The 21177-nt window shown below is 39.6% G+C and overlaps 1 protein-coding gene across 1 annotated transcript in view; it reads left to right on the top strand.

Moving 5' to 3' along the window:
* The window catches only part of TNIP3 (TNFAIP3 interacting protein 3), a 101467-nt gene that overhangs the window by 36809 nt on the left and 43481 nt on the right, over nucleotides 1-21177 (top strand). Inside the window, exon 3 of the mRNA XM_059923851.1 lies at nucleotides 8535-8655. Within this exon, the coding sequence (XP_059779834.1) occupies nucleotides 8535-8655 (121 nt within the window). The remainder of the gene's footprint in view (nucleotides 1-8534; nucleotides 8656-21177) is intronic.

The raw sequence follows: 21177 nt of genomic DNA, 5'->3' as shown, positions 1-21177 counted from the left end.
TGCAGAACAATGTGCAAAAGCTTTAACTGCGTGATACAAACGCTAAAATGCCAAGGTTTTCTTGACCTGAAACTAGAGGCTTAACTTATTCACAATGCTGGTTGGGAATTATGTTTCCTATCACCTGAGTCTTTAAGAGTATTCACTTTTTATAGTCTCTGCTTCTTCAAAAGAATGGAATTTTAAGTAAATAAAGAACAACCTTCATGATAGTCTGCCATATTAAAAAAAATAGTAACAAAAACACCAAGGAATCTATCCCCTATTGACCCATAAAGCTCTCAAGCTATGTCCCTCCTGTATCCCTGTTAGAGGGTGTATTTTGTGTGTTTTCAACCCCGTAATAAATAGTAGGGAGAGTAGCAATATTTGCATGACTTCTTCGTTTTTCTGCTGTTCCTCCAACAGGGTCCCTGCTCCCTGGGGTAGAGAAACTCACATCCTAACAAACCTTGGTGTTCCAGGTTTCAGTCTATCCAGCAGATCTAAGACCTAAAAACGGTGTCATTTTTCTCTCAATAAAAACTCAGAAAACTTGTTAGGAGAGGAGAGAATCATGCTTACCACTTGCCCTCGGACAAGATTTTATCCTGATTTATATTTCTTCTCAAGCATCAACCTGACTACAGGTTTGATTCCAGGGAATTTGGAAGGACTCCACAACTCCGAAATCCCTCCAGAACCCTGCTTGCTGATGCCTAAAGCTCTATGGCTTGTAGCAGAAAGTTGTGTCCCCTGTTACAATCTCCATAGCTGTTAGGACTTTGTCAGCTCCTTCTCCCAGAGGCTGACTACTGAGATGAGGAGGGAAGAAATCATATGGATCCCATGGAGAGAACGCATCTAGAGAGAACAGATGAGCAGCCTACACGTGACTTTTTAATACAAGCGTCCCCTCCTTCAGGACTACCTGGCATCCTCGTTGACCTCAGACCTAGTTGTTCTTGACTATCTGTTCTCTTGTCAAACATTTCATAATCACTCTGAGACTCTGGAGTTACAATGATAAGCAAGCCAAACCCGAGCCTGCCTCCAGGGGTTTCTAATCTAATGGAGGATACATGTGAGTAAACATGCAATTACAATCAAGTGTAATAAGCTGCCTAATGTAGGAAATACACGTTGCTATGGAAATACATAGTTGGAACACCTCATGCAATCTAGGGTCTTGTCACGCTCCCATACTTAAGGTGAGAACTGCACAATGGCTAACATTCAGCCAGACGAAAAGGCCAAGGTTTGCATGTATCACAATATCTCCTGTCGAAACAGTGTGTATTCATAGACGCTGTATCCTGTCTCATCTGTCACTCTGCCCTTGTGAACGAGAATGTTTCACTGGCGCAGGATAGTTCCAGTAAGATGGCCAAACCTTAACTCCGTAGGGTAGTTATAGGAAGATGTGTTTTCTACAGAACTATGCTCACCTGTAACCTTTTGCGGTCTGAACAACACCTGCAGCTGCACCTTATCTCCACTCCAATCTGGCTCCTCTGTCCACGCGTTCCTCCAGGAAGTGGCCACAAGAGGTTTGGCTGGGGTATGTGGCATCAGCTCAGCGACCTGGCACATCACAAAAAGCAGAGAGGAGATAAATAGGGATCCAACCAAGAAAGCAGACTGAGGGCAGTAACAGAGTCCATGTTTATAAGGAATATCCCTATCCTCCAGGCTTTTGTCTCAGACACGCAAAGACCATCTTTAGACATTTATTTAAATTATTAAGCCACATAGCCTTGGGTTGAACTCTAGAAATATTCACTCTTCCCCGAGGCCAATGCTACTCTGAAAATTTTGTGAGCAAATCTTTTCTCTTCCATTACCTCTTTAAACCACAACTGTTAAAGCTCCCAATTACGAAATAATTAAGACACCATGACTTGTGGATCTAAAGCACATTTACACAGAGTAACTTCTTTATTGAGTCTTTATTGAATCATCTGTTTCTCCCTCTTATAGCCAGTAGCACACTCAGAGTACTAATCACAATAACAAAAAGTAAAACCTAAAAGTCACGGCTTGATTATAGTATTTTAGACAACACTTTTCATTCTGGGTCCCCAACGGTTGCGATTCCTAGTCTTTGAACATCTGGAAGTGTTTCCATTATAGAAGAACATGCTATTGATTCTTCCTTGTCTTGTATTTGAAAACTTTGTTCTCCGGAATCTTCCCTAAAAAGACTTGGCTTATGACATAAGATCAAAGCATAACATGTGACCTTGGCGGCAGGCTGGGAGAAAATGTGGACATTTGAGGTGGGTGAGTGTGCAGAGGAAGAAAGAACACTAGTGTCCTTAATTCTCGCCCTGGCTTTGCTATCTGCCAGTTAACCCCTCTGAGCCTCATTTCTCTGCCTTCTAAATGCAGGAGAGGAATTAAATGATCTTCAGGTTATTTCCAAGATTGTGGTTTCTGTTTTGTCTATTGAGTGTAATTGTTTTCTTTAGGAATTTACACTGCTTGCCAATACTAATGAGGCAAGCACAGCATGTAACCATAAAAACCAAGTCTGGTGGGGTTTTGGGGTTGTGTGTTCACCTGAAGTCATTATCGGTAAGCGGAAGTTCCATGGTCTTAAAGTATAGATATCCAGTGATGTTAATGTACAAGGCACAAAAACTTAAAAATACAACCGTCCTACAAATATAAAATGAACATATGCTCACAGTTTTAATTCAACTCGTTAATTAATGAGGTATCCAGAAAGATAAGAAAGCTCATTCAAAGAGCATTTGAAGAGCTGGGTATTTACAGGCAATTTAATAAAGGAATGTTAGAATAAGATGTTAGATTAGATACAAAAACGGTAATTCCCTAAGAGGCAGTAAATCATAAACTTTGAGATTATCTTTTCTGCCAGAGAGGATTCTAGAAATTAACAATGTCCTGGCTCTAATCAAATGGTAAAATTTAAATAATAATCCTTGCGTGAGCGTATTAAACGATGGCATACGAAGACTTCGCTTTATTGGATAATTTTTTGGAGGCATCTGTACTGGAGACCCTTGAATATGTAATAAAAGTCTGAGGGCTCCAGATATACTGGCAACTCATTCACCTCTTTCCCTGATCTCTCTGGTTGCTGGGTTACTGGGCAGATTGTTACCTCCCTAGGGTAGTCTAGGGGAAAAAGAGTTCACACGTCATACATAACATAGGGAAAACTATTTGTAGAATAAGCTTCATGGTCACATTGGCCTAACCTATTATCCTATTGGTAAAATTTAATTCACATTAATATCATTTCTATTTACTTTCTAGGTTGATTTATTCTTGTTGAATGAAGGGTAGGAAGGAGCAATAGTAACATAGGAGATTTATATCCACGTAAGTTTAAAACAAGCAACGAATGAGCCAAGGATCTAACAGGGATTTATTGGACTTCATTGAATTTTGTCACCATCATCTTGGAAAACTCTTAGCCTAACAATACTGCCTCTATAATTCCCTGTTCACTTGCGATTTCACAAGGACGCCACCTCAAATAAAGATTTACTTAATAGTATTTAAGAGTCATTTTTGAATTTTCATAGTTCTTCCATGGTAAAAAGAATATATTTTTTTAAATCAAAGTGTACTCTTGGACAAAGAAAGCCACGATGAGATTTGAATTTAAAGTGGTCACTCATGGCAATAACTCAAGATGGGTCAGTGATTTTTAGCTTTTTTGGGAGGTCGAAAAAAATATAGACCCTCTCTTCAGAAAGAGACAATGAGCATATAACACATATATTATAATATATATATAATTCTGTACTTAATTTGATTTGGGATGACTCATGGACCCCCCACATTTCATCCTGGACCCTGGTCCATAACTCCCAACTTAGAAAAACAAGGAGGCTTGTAAAAGACCATCAGTGAAGCACCTGGTCCTCATAGCTTGTCTCCCAACCCTCTCCTGATATCGGACTTTATAAGTCAGCTACCTTTCAGTTGCAGGCACCAATAAGTTGTTTTCTTTGGCACTGAAGCAGAAATGCCCATCACAATGGAAAACCTAAACCCAGTTATTTGGGAATAACACAGTCCTCTATGGTCTTGCTGTAGTGACAATTCCTAAAATCACTAGCAACCCAAAGGTAGCTTAAAAAGTCATGGGCTTCAGAGCGCATTCTTACCCTGCCCCTTATAAGTCAAGTGACCTTAAAAAAAGGTACTTAACTTCACTAAGTCTCAAGTTACATAATTAAAAAATAAGGATGATTAAGGGGTAGGGCCCAGAGCACAGATATCTGGAGCCATACCCCTCACCTAATCAGTTGAGTAGAATCAGGGAACAGATCCCAGGTGAGGATAATATGGACCCAGTAAAACTAATGCAAGGTTATGTAGGATGTGTTCTATTTGTGTTTAAAAGTTTGGTAGAGCGTTTTTCTTTTTTTACTATACTCCAAACCTTGGGTCCTAATGTTACATACAATGTTATATGTTGCATGCAATTATTTAGTGATCTAAAGAGGAAAGCAGAGCTTACAAACTTTAATTAATTCTGCCTCTCAATTGTCACAATTTTGAGCTTTCTAAGAAAGAAATAAACCTAGATAAATAGTATTCTCTTCTGTAAAATAAATCTAAGGCCAATTGAATTTCATGAAACATAATGAATTTCACAAGTTAAAGACAGAATATAAATATATTTTCATTCACTAAATTCTTATATTAAAGAATAATCTAAAAGATTTGCTAAGAATTTCATAAAACCCAGGTAGGTAACATGGCTGTCTTTTAAGCAAGGTGCAGCTAAACTTTTTGATTATTTTTTTAACCAAATTAAAATGTTTGTGCTTTTTAAATTATTTTTCCTTTCAGCAATATACTAAATTTTTGGTTCCTACTTTCCAGTTTCATTTGTTAGAATGTTTGGTAACTGTGCCGGACCCTCAGAATAATAACAGTGATATCAATTATTAAGTACCTACAGCATGCCTGGCACTGTGCACTGTACCCATGTTATCACTAACCCTATGGACAGCCTCATGGTACAGCATTATTTTTATAAACCAGGCTAATAGGACTCATAGAAGATGGGGGACTTACCCTAGGTCCCACTGTTATGTTCAACCCTAAAAAACTTAGTTTCTACTTTCTTCTGCAACATAATGCTTCTTTCAGAGGCTTCATATGTAAGTTCTGAGGCATACTCATTATTGGGACAACGGCTGTGACAATGGCAATGAGAAGACAGAGAAGCCCTGAGTCCTGACTGAGATATAATCCCTGGAGCTCCATCCCTCCCCTGTCCTTTCAGCTCCCAGCTGGGTTCCTAGGTGCCGAGACCCGCCGTCTCCATAGGTGTGACTGGAAGCTCCCCGCCTCCATTCACCACCATGTGCTTCTCTTCCGCTTTGCCGTCACTTCTCCTCTTTCTAGGGTGGCCGAAGTCACCGTAGCTGTGGTCTCCACCCTGAGGCTCACTCTGCTCCAAGTTCAGGAACCCACAAGCCCCACAGGGGCCCCTCGCTCTTTGGCTATTGTTCTGAGAGACATGTGTGAACCCCACTCACAAGAGAGGGGGCAGGGCCCCTGCTCTGAGGCAGAACATTCACTCACCTGTCCCAACAAGAAAGGAAAGGGTGGCTGTTGGCCTCTAAGCAGGTTCACCACTAAAGTCCAAACAGTTTGGGGATCATCGTGGATTGTGATTATTCCTGCAAAAAGTCAGAACCCTGCAATAGTGGATACTCAATGAATTATTATTGAATATTGAAGAAGGCACAGAATTCAAGGATAAAAGCACAAGGCAGCCACGAAGGCAGTAATAACTAAGCTCACGTGCCCATTCTATAGCTGCCATTAATGTTTCCATGCTTAACGATTTGTGCCTCCACTTTATCAGTCCTATGAGTTTGAGGTTATTTGCATACATTTTAAATAAGCATCTAATTTACTGTTAGATTTGAGTTAATGTTTTGAATTAAACTTCATCACAGCGTCACTTTTATTCAATAACATTTATTGAGGGAGGTCATACTATGTGCCAGGAAAGAGCAGTGAATAAAAGCAGGCAAACACCCTTTTTTTAAAATTTAAATTACTATTTATTTATTTATTTTTATTTATTTATTTGGCTGTGTTGGGTCTTCGTTTCTGTGCGAGGGCTTCCTCTAGCTGCGGCAAGCGGGGGCCACCCTTCATCGCGGTGCGCGGGCCTCTCACTATCGCGGCCTCTCTCGTTGCGGAGCACAGGCTCCAGATGCGCAGGCTCAGTAGTTGTGGCTCACGGGCCCAGCTGCTCCGCGGCATGTGGGATCTTCCCAGACCAGGGCTCGAACCTGTGTCCCCTGTATTAGCAGGCAGATTCTCAACCACTGCGCCACCAGGGAAGCCCCAAACACCCTTCTTTCATGGGACATATATGAGGCCTATATTGGGGTGGGAAGAAGAACAGTAAACAAATAAGAAATCAAGGTAATAAAAAACTTCTGAGAAAATTAGACAGAATTAAGGGTCATTAGTGATGGGTGTGAGAAAGCTATTTTAGATAGGTTTGTCAGCAGATGCTTTCTTGATAAAGTAACAGTTGAGACAAGCCCTGAATGGCATGGGGAGAGCAAGACGTGTGGAGGAAACAGCAAACGCCAAGCCCCAGTGTGGGAAGCATGCTTGGCATGTTCAATAAACTGTGATGGGGCAAGTGTGCCTGGAAGAAAAAGGCAGGGCGGAGGGGAGCGGACGATGAGCTCAGAAACATAGCAAGGGAGCCCAATCATTTGGGGACTTGGAGGTCACAGTGGGTCGTATCTAAACGATCCCCTCTGGGGGCTGGGCTCAGTAACATGTTTGCCACAGAGGAATGTAGTACTGGGAAGTATTGTGACCTCTTGGCAGGTAAGTGTGGTTCAGAATAAGTCAGAAAGCTGCCTCAGGGGCTTAACATTCAGTCTAGTCCAATTCCATAGGACTAATTAATTAATTGAGAATCTAATTAACCTGAAGGATTTGGGGCAGTTATTAAAGGAATTTTGTGACTCTTCTCAGAGAGTTGTGGGAAACCTTGAGGATAGGTCCAAACTCAACGCTACACATATACAAACTTTTGGGCCTTGAAGGGTTTTACCGTACACCCAGTAGTTTGTTGTATATGGTGGCATCATATGTGGGACGTGAGGTACAGATATTTCACAGCCCAAGAGAAAGAATAAATAGAAATATGAGGGTTAAGGTGTATTATTTAGAGATTTTTTTTTCTATTACAAATAACAGACACCAAAAAGCCAGCTTAAAAAAAAAAAGACAGAGATAATTCATTATAAAGATATGGGATGATTAGCAGAATATAAGGGTAGGAAGGCAGTCATGCCTTAGAAAGGGTAGATTCAGGACTAGAAAATTGCCAAGACTCTGTCTCACAGCTCTGCCTTTCCCTACCCAGCTGCTTCATTCTTGGCTCCCTCTGCACACAGAAGAGAATCTCATTGGCCAAGCTGGAATCAGTTGTTTACGCTTGGTCCAATCAGCTATAACCAAACAAGTGAGGTCAGCAAGCATGGCTGTCAGAGCCTTTTCCTGGGAGCCACTCTCAAAGAAGGCAGAGGGTTGGGCAGACAGCCCAAGCAACCTCTGCCACATGGACATGCCATTAGGTCATCCACCTACATATTTATTTTACTTGGAGACAACTTTAAGAAGTATTCCTGAAAAAACTCCTACCCCAATCCAAGGGGTTGTTTTTAAGGGATGAAAAATGATGAGGAAGACAAAAATATATATATATGTAAAGAAAAATCACAAAATGAATGCATTTTTCTCTTGAATTGTGTTTTTAATGAGAAGATTTCTCCATCATGCCAACATGATATAATGGAAAGAAAAATGGACTGGAGTCAGAAAATCTGATTTAAATTTTGATGTTACCTCTTAATAGTCATGGGAATGTAAGCAATTCATTCTGGTTCTCAGATAAATGATGCAAGTTGGACTAAGTTCTTTTTAAGGTAACTTGCAGATACTCTTTGACTCTAATATAATATTTCCATTTGGTGGCAAATAATTCCTTAGGGATTTGTTCTCAGTTTAATTGAAGACATACAGCAAACATAGCCAAGAGACAGGCCATAGAACCCTATAGATCTGAGTCTGATCTTGGTCCTGCCAATGTTCTGCAGTGCGATTTCACGTAAATTAGTAAGTTAGTTAACTTCCTGAGCCTGAGTTTGCGCATCTGTAAAACGCAGGTAATGCTGACTACGGTAACGGAGTGTTGTACCCACTGAATAAGAAAATGGATGTAAAGCACCGGGCTTGCTGGGAATGCTCAGTTCCGGTCATCGTTATCAGACTGTGAAAATCCCTAAACTTGCCTGTATCTTACTTGATTACTTAGAATAAATGTGCAAGTAAGTGAAAATTAAACTCCAACACTCTTTAAAGTTCTCTAATGGCAGCAATTAATGAATACAGAATGAAATTAGAGAACTGGAGATTTTAGAGGGATATCATACACTAATAACACCTCCACATCGTTCACAAAATTATAATCATTTTTAATTACCTTTGTAAAATGTGACTTTCCCATGTCCCCTGGGCAGATGTGAAAGCATGGAGCTGGATAATAAAATCTGCGATCTGATTGAGAGGAATGCTTCTCCTGATCCCAGAGGGGTCACCCCGGGGCCAATGCCGAGTCACAGAAGTCCGTGTTCTGTGAAGGTAAGAAAACATCTTCTTTCGACGTTTTCTCAATACACCCTTCAGCGGCGTGCTCGCCGAGAAGGATGCGTGGGGACGGTCCCCAAATCATTTACAGTAACGCACTTCCTTGACGGCTGAGAGGACAAAGTGAACCAGTACCAACTTCTCATACACAGTCACTTCCTGTTACCAAGGAAACCCTCAGCAGAAGCTCCTTCCAGTTTAAAGCATGATACCAGGGGAAGCAGAGCTCAAGCCGCAAGAAAGAACGCTTAATGCAGCGACAGCTCTTTTACTGGGAGGCGCTAACCTCGTTTTGGTAAACCCACTTACACTGGGTTACGAAAGTCTGCACAACTCATGGCCATTTTTTTGATGAAAGAACAAGGTTTTCCTGATTAGAGAAGTTGTTTGACTTTGACTTTCCTCTTGTTTTAGGATATTTGTCTATGGTGCTTTATGTAAGCAAAGAAAATTCAAGGGTAAGCTCAAGCTAGGAATTTTGTGCATGACTTTCTAGAAATACATCATAAATGACAACATAAGCTCTTAAGCTCTGCAGCCCTTCTGATTAGAAACCGTCTCTAATGATCATTTCAAAAGAGATCTAATGTAAGTAAATTAGAGAGCATGGCTGACATTAAAAACATTGACATAACTTCTGCTTTGTTTCTTAGTTCTAAAATAATTCATGCTCCTTGTGGAAAAGCTATACTAAGCATAGAGAATACTATAAAACTCATGTAGAGACAGATTTACTGTGGAGCTAATTAAGCTTGGATTCCCCTAAACAAATATTTACTTTTGTAACTAATTAGCATTCACAGATTTGTGTCTTTTTCTCTTAAAGGAGGTCCTGGAATTGTATAAGCCTCAGGCCTCACCAAACATGTATCAGCCTCTGAAATCCCCTCCATGCCCACAGCTCCTAGAGAGCCTCTCTCAGCATTTGGGGTCTGTCTGTGTGTCTCCTTCTGTCACACACACACACACACACACACACACACATGTGCGCACTCTGTTTTGTTAAACTCACCTTTTTTCACTTAATAAAATGTTGTGGATATTCCTATAACTCTTTCATTCATTTAATGACCAAATAGTATGGTGTGTGTTCTTCCCACTTCTCCCTGAAAAAGAAGTATTGCTTTTCAAAGTTAGAAATGACTCTCTGCTAATGATGAGGGGCAAGGAGGCTTTTCTTTCTTCTCTTCTCACTCCCACCCCCATACACATACCTCTTAACTCCCAGTTAAGACTTCCTTCCTTCACGAAATGTGTGCTTTTTTGTAGTGGCCATCTTGTCTAATCCCGCAAAGAAATTTAATGATGAGAATTTGAATCCCCTCCGGTACCCTGATCTGCATATTCTCTGATTATCAGCCCCCAAGACTCATTTGACTGACTTCCCTCCCCATTCCGTTCATTTTGTTTTCTGGATTCCTCCTTAAATGGTAAAGACCTCTTCTCCATCCTTATTGCTACCATCTTGGAAATTAGCTCGCTCTGTTCTGGGGACTTAACTGGAACTTCTACCTCTCTTTAAGATACTGTTTCCCCTATCACTTTGTTGATGAAATTGGCTCATTTTCTGATACATATCCAGGCAAAGGAGAACAGGTACCTGGCTGATGTGAAGTGTGAGGGAAAGACATCTACAGAGAATGCGAGGGTAAACGTGAAGTTCAGTGGTTAACATAAGGGAAGATATGAAATGGCCATTGAGAGACTGAGAGACAGGAGAGAGGTGCAAAACTAAAATTAGTTGCTGAGTAGCAGTGAGGACCACTTAATAACACCAGTCACTAAAGAGTGTTTGGGCTCCTAAATCTTCAATCTCTCCATCACCTCTTGCCAGCTTAATTCTCCTCAACTTTAAACATTTATGAGACCTTATATTATTTTATGGGTAATATTCTTTCTTTCTCACCATTAAGTATGATTTTTTTTTATTTTTTACTTTTTTATTGAAGTACAGTTGATTTACAATGTTGTGTTAGTTTCAGGTGTACAGCAAAGTGACATGTATATATTCTTTTCCAGATTATTTTCCATTATAGGCTATTACAAGATATTGAATATAGTCCCCTGTGCTATACAGTAGGTCCTTGTTATTTATCTATTTTATATATAGTACTATGTATCTGTTAATCCCAAACTCCTAATTTATCCCTCCCTCGGCCCCATTTTAGGGGTAATGTTCTAACTCACTCTAGTACATGATAGCCAAGCTTATTGATCATGACGTCCAAGACTTTCCAGCCCCTTATCACAGCACTAATAAGCTCTACCCTGATAAATCCACGGTCATTTTGCATCTGATTTTTCACTTGTCCTCCCATCTGCATTTGATACTATTCACTAATTCAACTTTCTTAAAATGTCTTACTCCACTTACATCTATAAAAATATCCCTCAACACCCTCCTTTTTCCTTCTGATCTTTTCTTCTCACTCACCTTCACTGACTTCTCTTACATCACCTGCCTGTGTTATACTAGTGTCACCCAGGGATCTGTCCGTAATCATTGGCTCACTAAACTACAAAATATAGGCTGATGACTTCCGACACATACACCTACTAAAGGTCAAGTTCTTTTCTATACTCATATCAGCTTCACTCAGCATTTTCAAAGGTGAATTCAGTATCTTTCTTGTTAAAACTGCTTGTTTTCTTTTTTTCCACTCTCCATTTCCCACTTCCCCAAATGCACCCATGTCCCAACACCCCACAGTCCTCTAACAGACCATGAAGTTTCATGTACTATGCCTTTTCACATGCTGTTTATTCTTCATGGAAACCCTTGTCTCCTTGCCCACTGGATGAACTATCTTTTATGCCAAGGTTTGAACATTTCATGACTCTTTAGTCCCACAGATTTCTCCAGCCCCCTTTTGCTCTGTCCTAAATAAATACCTTCTTTATACCTCACTCATAGGCTTTATCACCTTGGTTTTGTAATCATTTATGTATAGACATGTCTTCCCCACCAGTCATGGACTTCCTGAGGATGGGGTATAAAGTGTCACATGAATGTGTAAAGTATCACAATATAGGTTTTTCTAGAGGGTACCAGTGTTATGCAACATGTTTGTTTTCATGCACTATGAGAAAACTAGATATACCAAATCAACTTATCTCTAGAATCCCTTCACAAATAATTCTCAAAGTCTACAGGGGAATATTGAATATACACTTATAAGCCCAGTTTCTCATCCTAAAGCTTTTGACTGCCAGTGATTGTCAGATGCCCACCTATCACTGCTGCTTCTAGATGTCAGCTGTACCACTCTCGGTGGCATTGTTGTGGTACCACTCACTGTGACAAGTAAGCCTAATATTTGGATATATTCTCCAGAGCCCAAATGCAGTTAAATGCTATTGCTCTCTCCATTTCAATGGAAAGACCTTTTCTTTTCCAACTTTAGCTACACAGGCCCCCAGTGCTACTTTACACATCCAGTGTTTGCCAGAAATATGTGTAACAGTCTTTTTGACTTTCATCCTTCTGCAGATGGGGAAACTGAGGTTCGGCTAAATCATTTTCTCATGGTCCTACAGCTAGTAGAAATTGGTTTCTGGACCTAAACCCAGATTTGCCTGGGTTGCCCTATATATCCTGCTCTTAATTTCCCCTCCCTCACATAAGAACCATTCAGTGACTGGGCCCAAGTTCAAGCTGGTATCAGGAATGATGCTATTGTCAGAGCAAACCCTCCTTTCTGGCTTAAAGCATCACCATTGGATCAAGCTACTGTGCCTTTACTCTCTCTTTGAGGGTAAGGTCTCCCAGGAAAAATCCCTGGAAGATTTAATTCTCTTTATCTCATGGACTTCTGGCATCTCCTCCTCAATTGTCATCTGAAGTATCTTAAAATATTTGATTCCTTAAGTAAACACAGCTTAGTTTCCAGCTGGAAGCTCTGCTGAATTACTGTTTACAATAGCACTCTGCAGAAGTAAATCCTACGTTCAAAACAAACAAAAACTGTTGCATTCTCACTGAGATACTGATGGAACTAAAAAACGTATAGGAAAAATCTTTTGGGGTAAGACAAGGGTGAGCCAATGACAGAAGAACAGTGGAGGGCGTCTCTCATTTTTCCACTGGAGGAAGTAAGCATAAGAACGGTAAGGTAGACTCCCTTTCCAGGAAGAGGAAATGAATTTCTTTATGACATTATGAGATGGGAAGAGTGTGGCTGAATAAAAGAATATGATTTAATGAAACGTCCTGAGACATATGTCATTTTCCCTTTTTGCTCTATCTTTGCCAAGAATAAGTAAATAGGGAGAATTACTGTAAGAGAAAATGAGCAGACTGACTCATTGCTTTGAGGAAACAGAAAAACATTATTGATGAACATGAGGAACTCCATCAGTATGAAAGCAGGTTTTAATATTCTGGGAGAGCTGAAGTAGAAAGCTGGTGAATAGAAGGCATTTAAAGTCTCATAGGCAAAGGACAAATAATTTTCTAAGTGAGAATAATATTCAATTCCAAAATGGGTGTTAAATGGAAGTTACACTAAACCAAGACATGGTCTTAATACTATGAGAAAATTAACATATGAACATTAATTTATGACCCTTTAATTGTATGTCTTCAAATACAAAAGAAAGTGATAGGAGACTTGAGATGTATTTCTTGGACAAACAAATACATTCCAGTAATGCTTGGAAACAAGGGTGCCACTTGGGAATGGGAAGGAAAAGTGTCCAAATTTTAAGAAGATATACCATAACTGAATTTGCTTAAGGGCATTGTCTTGTGTTTAGATTCTATTTTGCTTTTCTGATTTTAACTGAGACAGCACTAGAAATTGGCTTTTAACAACTTTGGTACCAGCTAAGGGAAGATTTCCCAGTAACTGGAGAAAAATTCTAGATCTGGACATTCTTCTCAAGGCAAAAAGCTTTGGGAAAATGTTTCGAAATGTTCAGAGAGTAATATGAAACTTCTTGGAAAGTACAGTAAGTTGACACACGTTTTTTGTAACCACATTTGTTGAAAAAAACAAAAGATCTAGTTTCCGTTTCCTTATTTCCCTTTTTAGAAAGTTAAGCTATTTCTTTATCAAAATAAAATTTTGATTATTGAAATCTTGTTTTCTCATCTCTAAAATGGGTTGTCACAAGAATATACTAAAGTGAGTGAAGGAGAGTGAAGCCGCGCGCTCGCTCAGCAGCCGCGGGCCCCGCTGCTCCCCTGCTGCACCAACGCCGCAGCCTCAACTCGGATTTTCTCCTGATTTCATGACTCTTGACCCGGGTCTCTTACCGTTCTGTGGAAGGCAGCTCCACACACGCCTCCTCCTCGAGGTAAATACTTAGGAGTGGAATTGCTGAGTCGTATGGTTGTAAATCTGGGAGGTCCTTATCCTGGGATCATTTAATCTGCAGTTATCTTGAAGGCTCCACTGTGGCTGGAGGGTCCAAGTTGTCTTCACTCAGATGTGTGGCAGTGGGTACTGGATGTTGGCTGAGACTCCTCAGTTCTCCTCCACATGATCTCTCATCTTCTGCCATGTGGCTGACAGGGTCTTGGTGCTCCAGCCTGGAGTCAGGCCTGAGCCTCTGAGGTGGAAGAGGGGACTTCAGGACATTGGACGACCAGAGACCTCCCGGCCCCACGTAGTATCAATCAGCGAGAGCTCTCCCAGAGATCTCCATCTCAACGGTAAGACCCAGCTCCCCCCAATGGCCAGCAAGCTCCAGTGCTGGACACCCCATGCCAAACAGCCAGCAAGACAAGAACACAACCCCATCCATTAGCAGAGAGGCTGCCTAAAATCACACTAAGTTCACAGACACCCCAAAACACAAAACCGGATGCAGCCCTGCCTACCAGAAAGGCAAGATCCAGCCTCTTCCATCAGAACACAGGCAGCAGTCCCCTCCACCAGGAAGCCTACACAAACCACTGAGCCAAACTTACCCACTGCAGGCAGATACCAAAAACAACAGAAACTATGAACCTGCAGCCTACGAAAAAGAGACCCCAAACACAGTAAATTAAGCAAAATAAGAAGACAGAACAATACACAGCAGATGAAGGAGCAAAGTAAAAACCCACGAGACCAAACAAATGAAGAGGAAATAGGCAGTCTACCTGAAAAAGAATTCAGAGTAATGATAGTAAAGATGGCCCAAAAAATAGAATGGAGAAAATACAAGAAACATTTAACAAGGACGTAGAAGAAGTAAAGAGCAAACAAACAATGATGAACAACACAATAAATGAAATTAAAAATTCTCTAGAAGGAATCAATAGCAGAATAACTGAGGCAGAAGAACGGATAAGTGACCTGGAAGATAAAATAATGTAAATAACTACCACAGAACAGAATAAAGAAAAAAGAATGAAAAGATTTGAGGACAGTCTCAGAGACCTCTGGGACAACATTAAACGCACAAACATTCGAATTATAGGGGTCCCAGAAGAAGAAGACAAAAAGAAAGGGTCTGAGAAAATATTTGAAGAGATTATAGTTGAAAACTTCCTTAATATGGGAAAGGAAATAGTCAAGTCCAGGAAGTGCAGAGAGTCCCCTACAGGATAAATCCAAGGAGAAACACGCCAAGACACATCTTACTCAAACTATCAAAAATTAAATACAAAGAAAAAATATTAAAAGCAGCAAGGGAAAAGCAACAATTAGCATGCAAGGGAAATCCCATAAGGTTAACAGCTGATCTTTCAGCAGAAACTCTGCAAGCCAGAAGGGAGTGGCAGGACATATTTAAAGTGAGGAAAGGGAAAAACCTACAACCAAAATTACTCTACCCAGCAAGGATCTCATTCAGATTAGACAGAGAAATTAAAACCTTTAGAGACAAGCAAAAGTTAAGAGAATTCAGCACCACCAAACCAGCTTTACAACAAATGCTAAAAGAACTTCTCTAGGCAGGAAACACAAGAGAAGGAAAAGACCTACAAAAACAAACCCAAAACAATTAAGAACATGGTAATAGGAGCATACCTATTGATAATTACCTTAAATGTAAATGGACTAAATGCTCCAACCAAAATATATAGACGGGCTGAAAGGACACAAAAACAAGAGTCATATATACTGTCTACAAGAGACCCACTTCAGACCTAGGGACACATACAGACTGAAAGTGAGGGGATGGAAAAAGATATTCCATGCAAATGGAAATCAAAAGAAAGCTGGAGTAGCAATTCTCATATCAGACAAAATAGACTTTAAAATAAAGACTATTACAGGAGACAAAGAAGGACACTACATAATGATCAAGGGATCCATCCAAGAAGAAGATATAACAATTGTAATTATTTATGCACCCAACATAGGAGCACCTCAATACATAAGGCAAATCCTAACAGCCACAAAAGGGGAAATCGACAGTAACACAATCATAGTAGGGGACTTTAGCACCCCATTTTCACCAATGGACAGATCATCCAAAATGAAAATAAATAAGGAAACACAAGGTTTAAATGACACACTAAACAAAATGTACCTAATTGATATTTATAAGACATTCCATCCAAAAACAACAGAATACACTTTCTTCTCAAGTGGTCATGGAACATTCTCCAGGGTAGATCATATCTTGGGTCACAAATCAAACCTTGGTAAAGTTAAGAAAATTGACATCGTATCAAGTATCTTTTCCAACCACAATGCTATGAGACTAGATATCAACTACAGGATAAAATCTGTAAAAAATACAAATACATGGAGGCTAAACAATACACTACTTAATAACCAAGAGATCACTGAAGAAGTAAAAGAGGAAACCAAAAAATACCTAGAAACAAATGACAATGAAAACATGATGACCCAAAACCTATGTGATGCAGCAAAAGCAGTCCTAAGAGGGAAGTTTATAGCAATACAATCCTACTTCAAGAAATAAGAAACATCTCAAATAAACAACCTAACCTTACACCTAAAGCAATTAGAGAAAGAAGAACCAAAAAACCCCAAAGTTAGCAGAAGGAGAGAAATCATAAAGATCAGATCAGAAATAAATGAAAAAGAAATGAAGGAAACAATAGCAAAGATCAGTAAAACTGAAAGCTGGTTCTTTGAGAAGATAAACAAAATTGATAAACCATTAGCCAGACTCATCAAGAAAAAAAAAGGAGAAGACTCAAATCAATAGAATTAGAAATGAAAAAGGAGAAGTAACAACTGACACTGCAGAAATACAAAGGATCATGAGAGATTACTACAAGCAACTATATGCCAATAAAATGGACAACCTGGAAGAAATGGACAAATTCTTAGAAAAGCACAACCTTCCAAGACTGAACCAGGAAGAAATAGGAAATATAAACAGACCAATCACAATCACTGAAATTGAAACTGTGATTAAAAATCTTCCAACAAACAAAAGCCCAGGACCAGATGGCTTCACAGACTAATTCTATCAAACATTTAGGGAAGAGCTGACACCTATCCTTCTCAAACTCTTCCAAAATATAGCAGAGGGAGGAACACTCCCAAACTCATTCTGCAAGGCCACCATCACCCTGATACCATACCAGACAAAGATGTCACAAAAAAAGAAAACTACAGGCCGATATCACTGATAAACATAGATGCAAAAATCCTCAACAAAGTACTAGCAAACAGAATCCAACAGCACATTAAAAGGACCATACACCATGATCAAGTGGGGTCTATCCCAGGAATGCAAGGATTCTTCAATATATGTAAATGTGATATCAATGTGATACACCATATTAACAAATTGAAGGAGAAAAACCATACGATCATCTCAATAGTTGCAGAAAAAGCTTTCGACAAAATTCAACACCAATTTATGACAAAACACTTCCAGAAAGTAGGCGTAGAGGGAATTTAACATAACAAAGGCCATATATGACAACCCTACAGCCAACATCGTTCTCAATGGTGAAAAATTGAAACCATTTCCTCTAAGATCAGGAACAAGACAAGGTTACCCACTCTCGCCACTATTATTCAACATAGTTTTGGAAGTTTTAGCCACAGAGAAGAAAAAGAAATAAAAGGAATCCAAATTGGAAAAGGAGAAGTAAAGCTGTCACTGTTTGCAGATGACATGATACTATACATACAGACTCCTAAAGATGCTACCAGAAAACTCCTAGAGCTAATCAATGAATTTGGTAAAGTAGCAGGATACAAAATTAATGCACAGAAATCTCTTGCATTCCTATACACTAATGATAAAAAATCTGAAAGAGAAATTAAGGAAACACTCTCATTTACCACTGCAACAAAAAGAATAAAATACCTAGGAATAAATGTACCTAAGGAGACAAAAGACCTCTATACAGAAAACTATAAGACACTGATGAAAGAAATTAAAGACGATACAAACGGATGGAGACATATACCATGTTCTTGGATTGGAAGAATCAACATTGTGAAAATGACTATACTACCTAAAGCAATCTACAGATTCAATGCAATCCCTATCAAAAACCAATGGCCTTTTTCACAGAACTAGAACAAAAAATTTCACAATTTGTATAGAAACACAAAAGACCCCGAATAGCCAAAGCAATCTTGAGAAAGAAAAACGGAGCTGGAGGAATAAGGCTCCCTGGCTTCAGACTATACTACAAAGCTACAGTAATCAAGGCAGCATGGTACTGGCACCAAAACAGAAATACAGATCAATGGAACAGGATAAAAAGCCTAGAGATAAACCCACGCACATATGGTCACCTTATCTTTGATAAAGGAGGCAAGAATATACAACGGAGAAGAGACAGCCTCTTCAATAAGTGGTGCTGGGAAAACTGGACAGCAGCATGGAAACAAATGAAATTAGAACACAACCTAACACCATACACAAAAATAAACTCAAAATGGATTAAAGACCTAAATGTAAGGCCAGACACTCTAAGACTCCTAGAGGAAAACACAGGAAGAACACTCTTTGACATAAATCACAGCAAGATCCTTTTTGACCCACCTCCTAGAGAAATGGAAATAAAAACAAAAATAAACAAATGGGACCTAATGAAATTTAAAAGCTTTTGCACAGCAAAGGAAACCATAAACAAGATGAAAAGACAACCCTCAGAATGGGAGAAAATATTTGCAAATGAAGCAACTGACAAAGGATTAATCTCCAAAATTGACAAGCAGCTCATGCAGCCCAAAATTAAAAACAAACAACCCAATCCAAAAATGGGCAGAAGACCTAAATAGACATTTCTCCAAAGAAGACACAGATTGCCAACAAACACAAGAAAGGATGCTCAACATCACTAATCATTTGAGAAATGCAAATCAAAACTGCAATGAGGTATCACCTCACTCCGGTCAGAATGGCCATCATCAAAAAATCTACAAACAATAAATGCTGGAGAGGATGTGAAGAAAAGGGAACCCTCTTGCACTGTTGGTGGGAATGTAAATTGATACAGCCACTATGGAGAACAGTATGGAGGTTCCTTAAAAATCTAAAAATAGAACAACCATACGACCCAGCAATCCCACTACTGGGCATATACCCTGAGAAAACCATAATTCAAAAAGATACATGTACCACAGTGTTCATTGCAACATGATTTACAATAGCCAGGACATGGAAGCAACCTAAGTGTCCACTGACAGATGAATGGATAAAGAAGATGTGGCACATATATTCAATGGAATATTACTCAGCCATAAAAAGAAACGAAACTGAGTTATTTGTAGTGAGGTGGATGGACCTAGAGTCTGTCATACAGAGTGAAGTAAGTCAGAAAGAGAAAGCCAAATGCCATATGCTAACACATATATAGGGAATCTAAAAAACAAAAAACAAACAAAAAAAAAATGGTTCTGATGAACCTAGGGGCAGGACAGCAATAAGGACACAGACATAGAGAATGGACTTGGGGACACAGGGAGGGGGAAGAGTAAGCTGGGATGAAGTGAGAGAATAGCATTGACATATATACACTACCAAATGTAAAATAGATAGCTAGTGGGAAGCAGCTGCATAGCACAGGGAGATCAGCTCGGTGGTGCTTTGTGACCACCTAGAGGAGTGGGGTAGGGAGGGTGGGAGGGAGACGCAAGAGGGAGGGGATATATGTATACATATAGCTGATTCACTTTGTTATACAGCAGAAACTAACACAACATTGTAAAGCAATTATACTCCAATAAAGATGTTAAATAAATAAATAAATAAATAAATAAATAAATAGAGTGAAAATGTGAAAGCATTTTGTAAGTAACTGTAAAGGGCTGAAACACAGCACTATTATTATTATTATTATTACACTAGTGGGATTAGCTTGGGCCTCAAAGTCCTCTTAGTTTTTCTCATACAATTACTGGCTTCCTCTTTGAATTCCATTATTTAATTTTCAGTTGTGGTAATCATGGAGTATTTCGATCCTTTTTTTGTTAGGAAAAACCGTTGCATTGTTGTGTGAGGACCTGTTTACTGTTCCCTGGGAAATGTTTGAATAGCTGGCTGGAAAAACAGCAAGTTCTTAGGCAACAAGAAGACCTGTCTCAACTCAGCTGCTGCACTTTGTGGTGTTTGAAGCTCACAGTTGGCAACCTGGGTGAAGTCATTTAAATGAGCTATGTATCTTTCTCTTATCTCTAAGTTCAGCTAGTAGTTTTTAGTCTTATAGTTCTAAAAGTATAATCAAATCTCAAAACCAAACAGATTAGTGGATAAAGAGGCCAGGTTGTGTTTCCCAAGATATCACCATGCCTTATCTACGACATATTATTCCTCCATTCATTACAAAGATTTTAAAAGCTTCCACTATCCATGAATATCAGGTATATGTCCAGATAAGGAGATCTTGCTGTGTCTGTCCACCTTGAACTCTATTTTGTAATAAGGTATAACACCAGGCACCACAGGAAAACAGACACACAAGTCTGTAAGCTAAAATCGAACTCTAAGACACAATTAAAACTCTTATAAAAGAAGGGAGACAGAAACTCTCCCTAACACTTGAGAGGCGTCCATTGTTGGACAGATGGCTGTCTATTGGATAGAAGTGAGGCGATAAACTCAAGCTTCTCTCGGTTAATAAGTAAGAGACGCTTTTGAGTAGGACACTTTCTTACTCAAAGGTTTTCTCTTCCATCGCTGGGAGGATTTGCCCCAAGTTCCACAAGAGAGGGAGTTAGAGAACAATGGAAGATGCAGGTTGTCCTTTCGAAGATGCCGGCAGTAGGTGCAAGAGGAGTCCATCTGCCTCTGAACATAATGATCCTGGAAGGCCCAATGCAGGCTGCTTCGGTGGCCAGGAGAGCAGCATGCCAACACGAGGTGGGTGTTAGTGGAGGAAGCCACCAAGTCTTGAAGTGAAGGGTGACATCTGGGTGGAAATTATAATACATTTTATAATTTTAACGGAATAAACAAACATAAGGCATCCAGGAGGCTGCAAAGAGAAGAAAATGAATTCGGAGTGTCAGGGCTTCTAGCAAACAGACTTTTGGAACTAAAAGTATTATCCTTACTTTTGGAATCGTTGCCCTCTCCTAGACTTAGATGACTTCAGCAATTACATTTGAAAAAACTTTAGATATGTCTTTCTTATTATGC

The sequence above is a fragment of the Balaenoptera ricei genome, chromosome 5, assembly GCF_028023285.1.
Source record: "Balaenoptera ricei isolate mBalRic1 chromosome 5, mBalRic1.hap2, whole genome shotgun sequence".
NCBI lineage: Eukaryota > Metazoa > Chordata > Mammalia > Artiodactyla > Balaenopteridae > Balaenoptera > Balaenoptera ricei.
The sequence above is the reverse complement of the archived record's forward strand: the minus strand, read 5'-3'. Positions and strand labels throughout refer to the sequence as shown.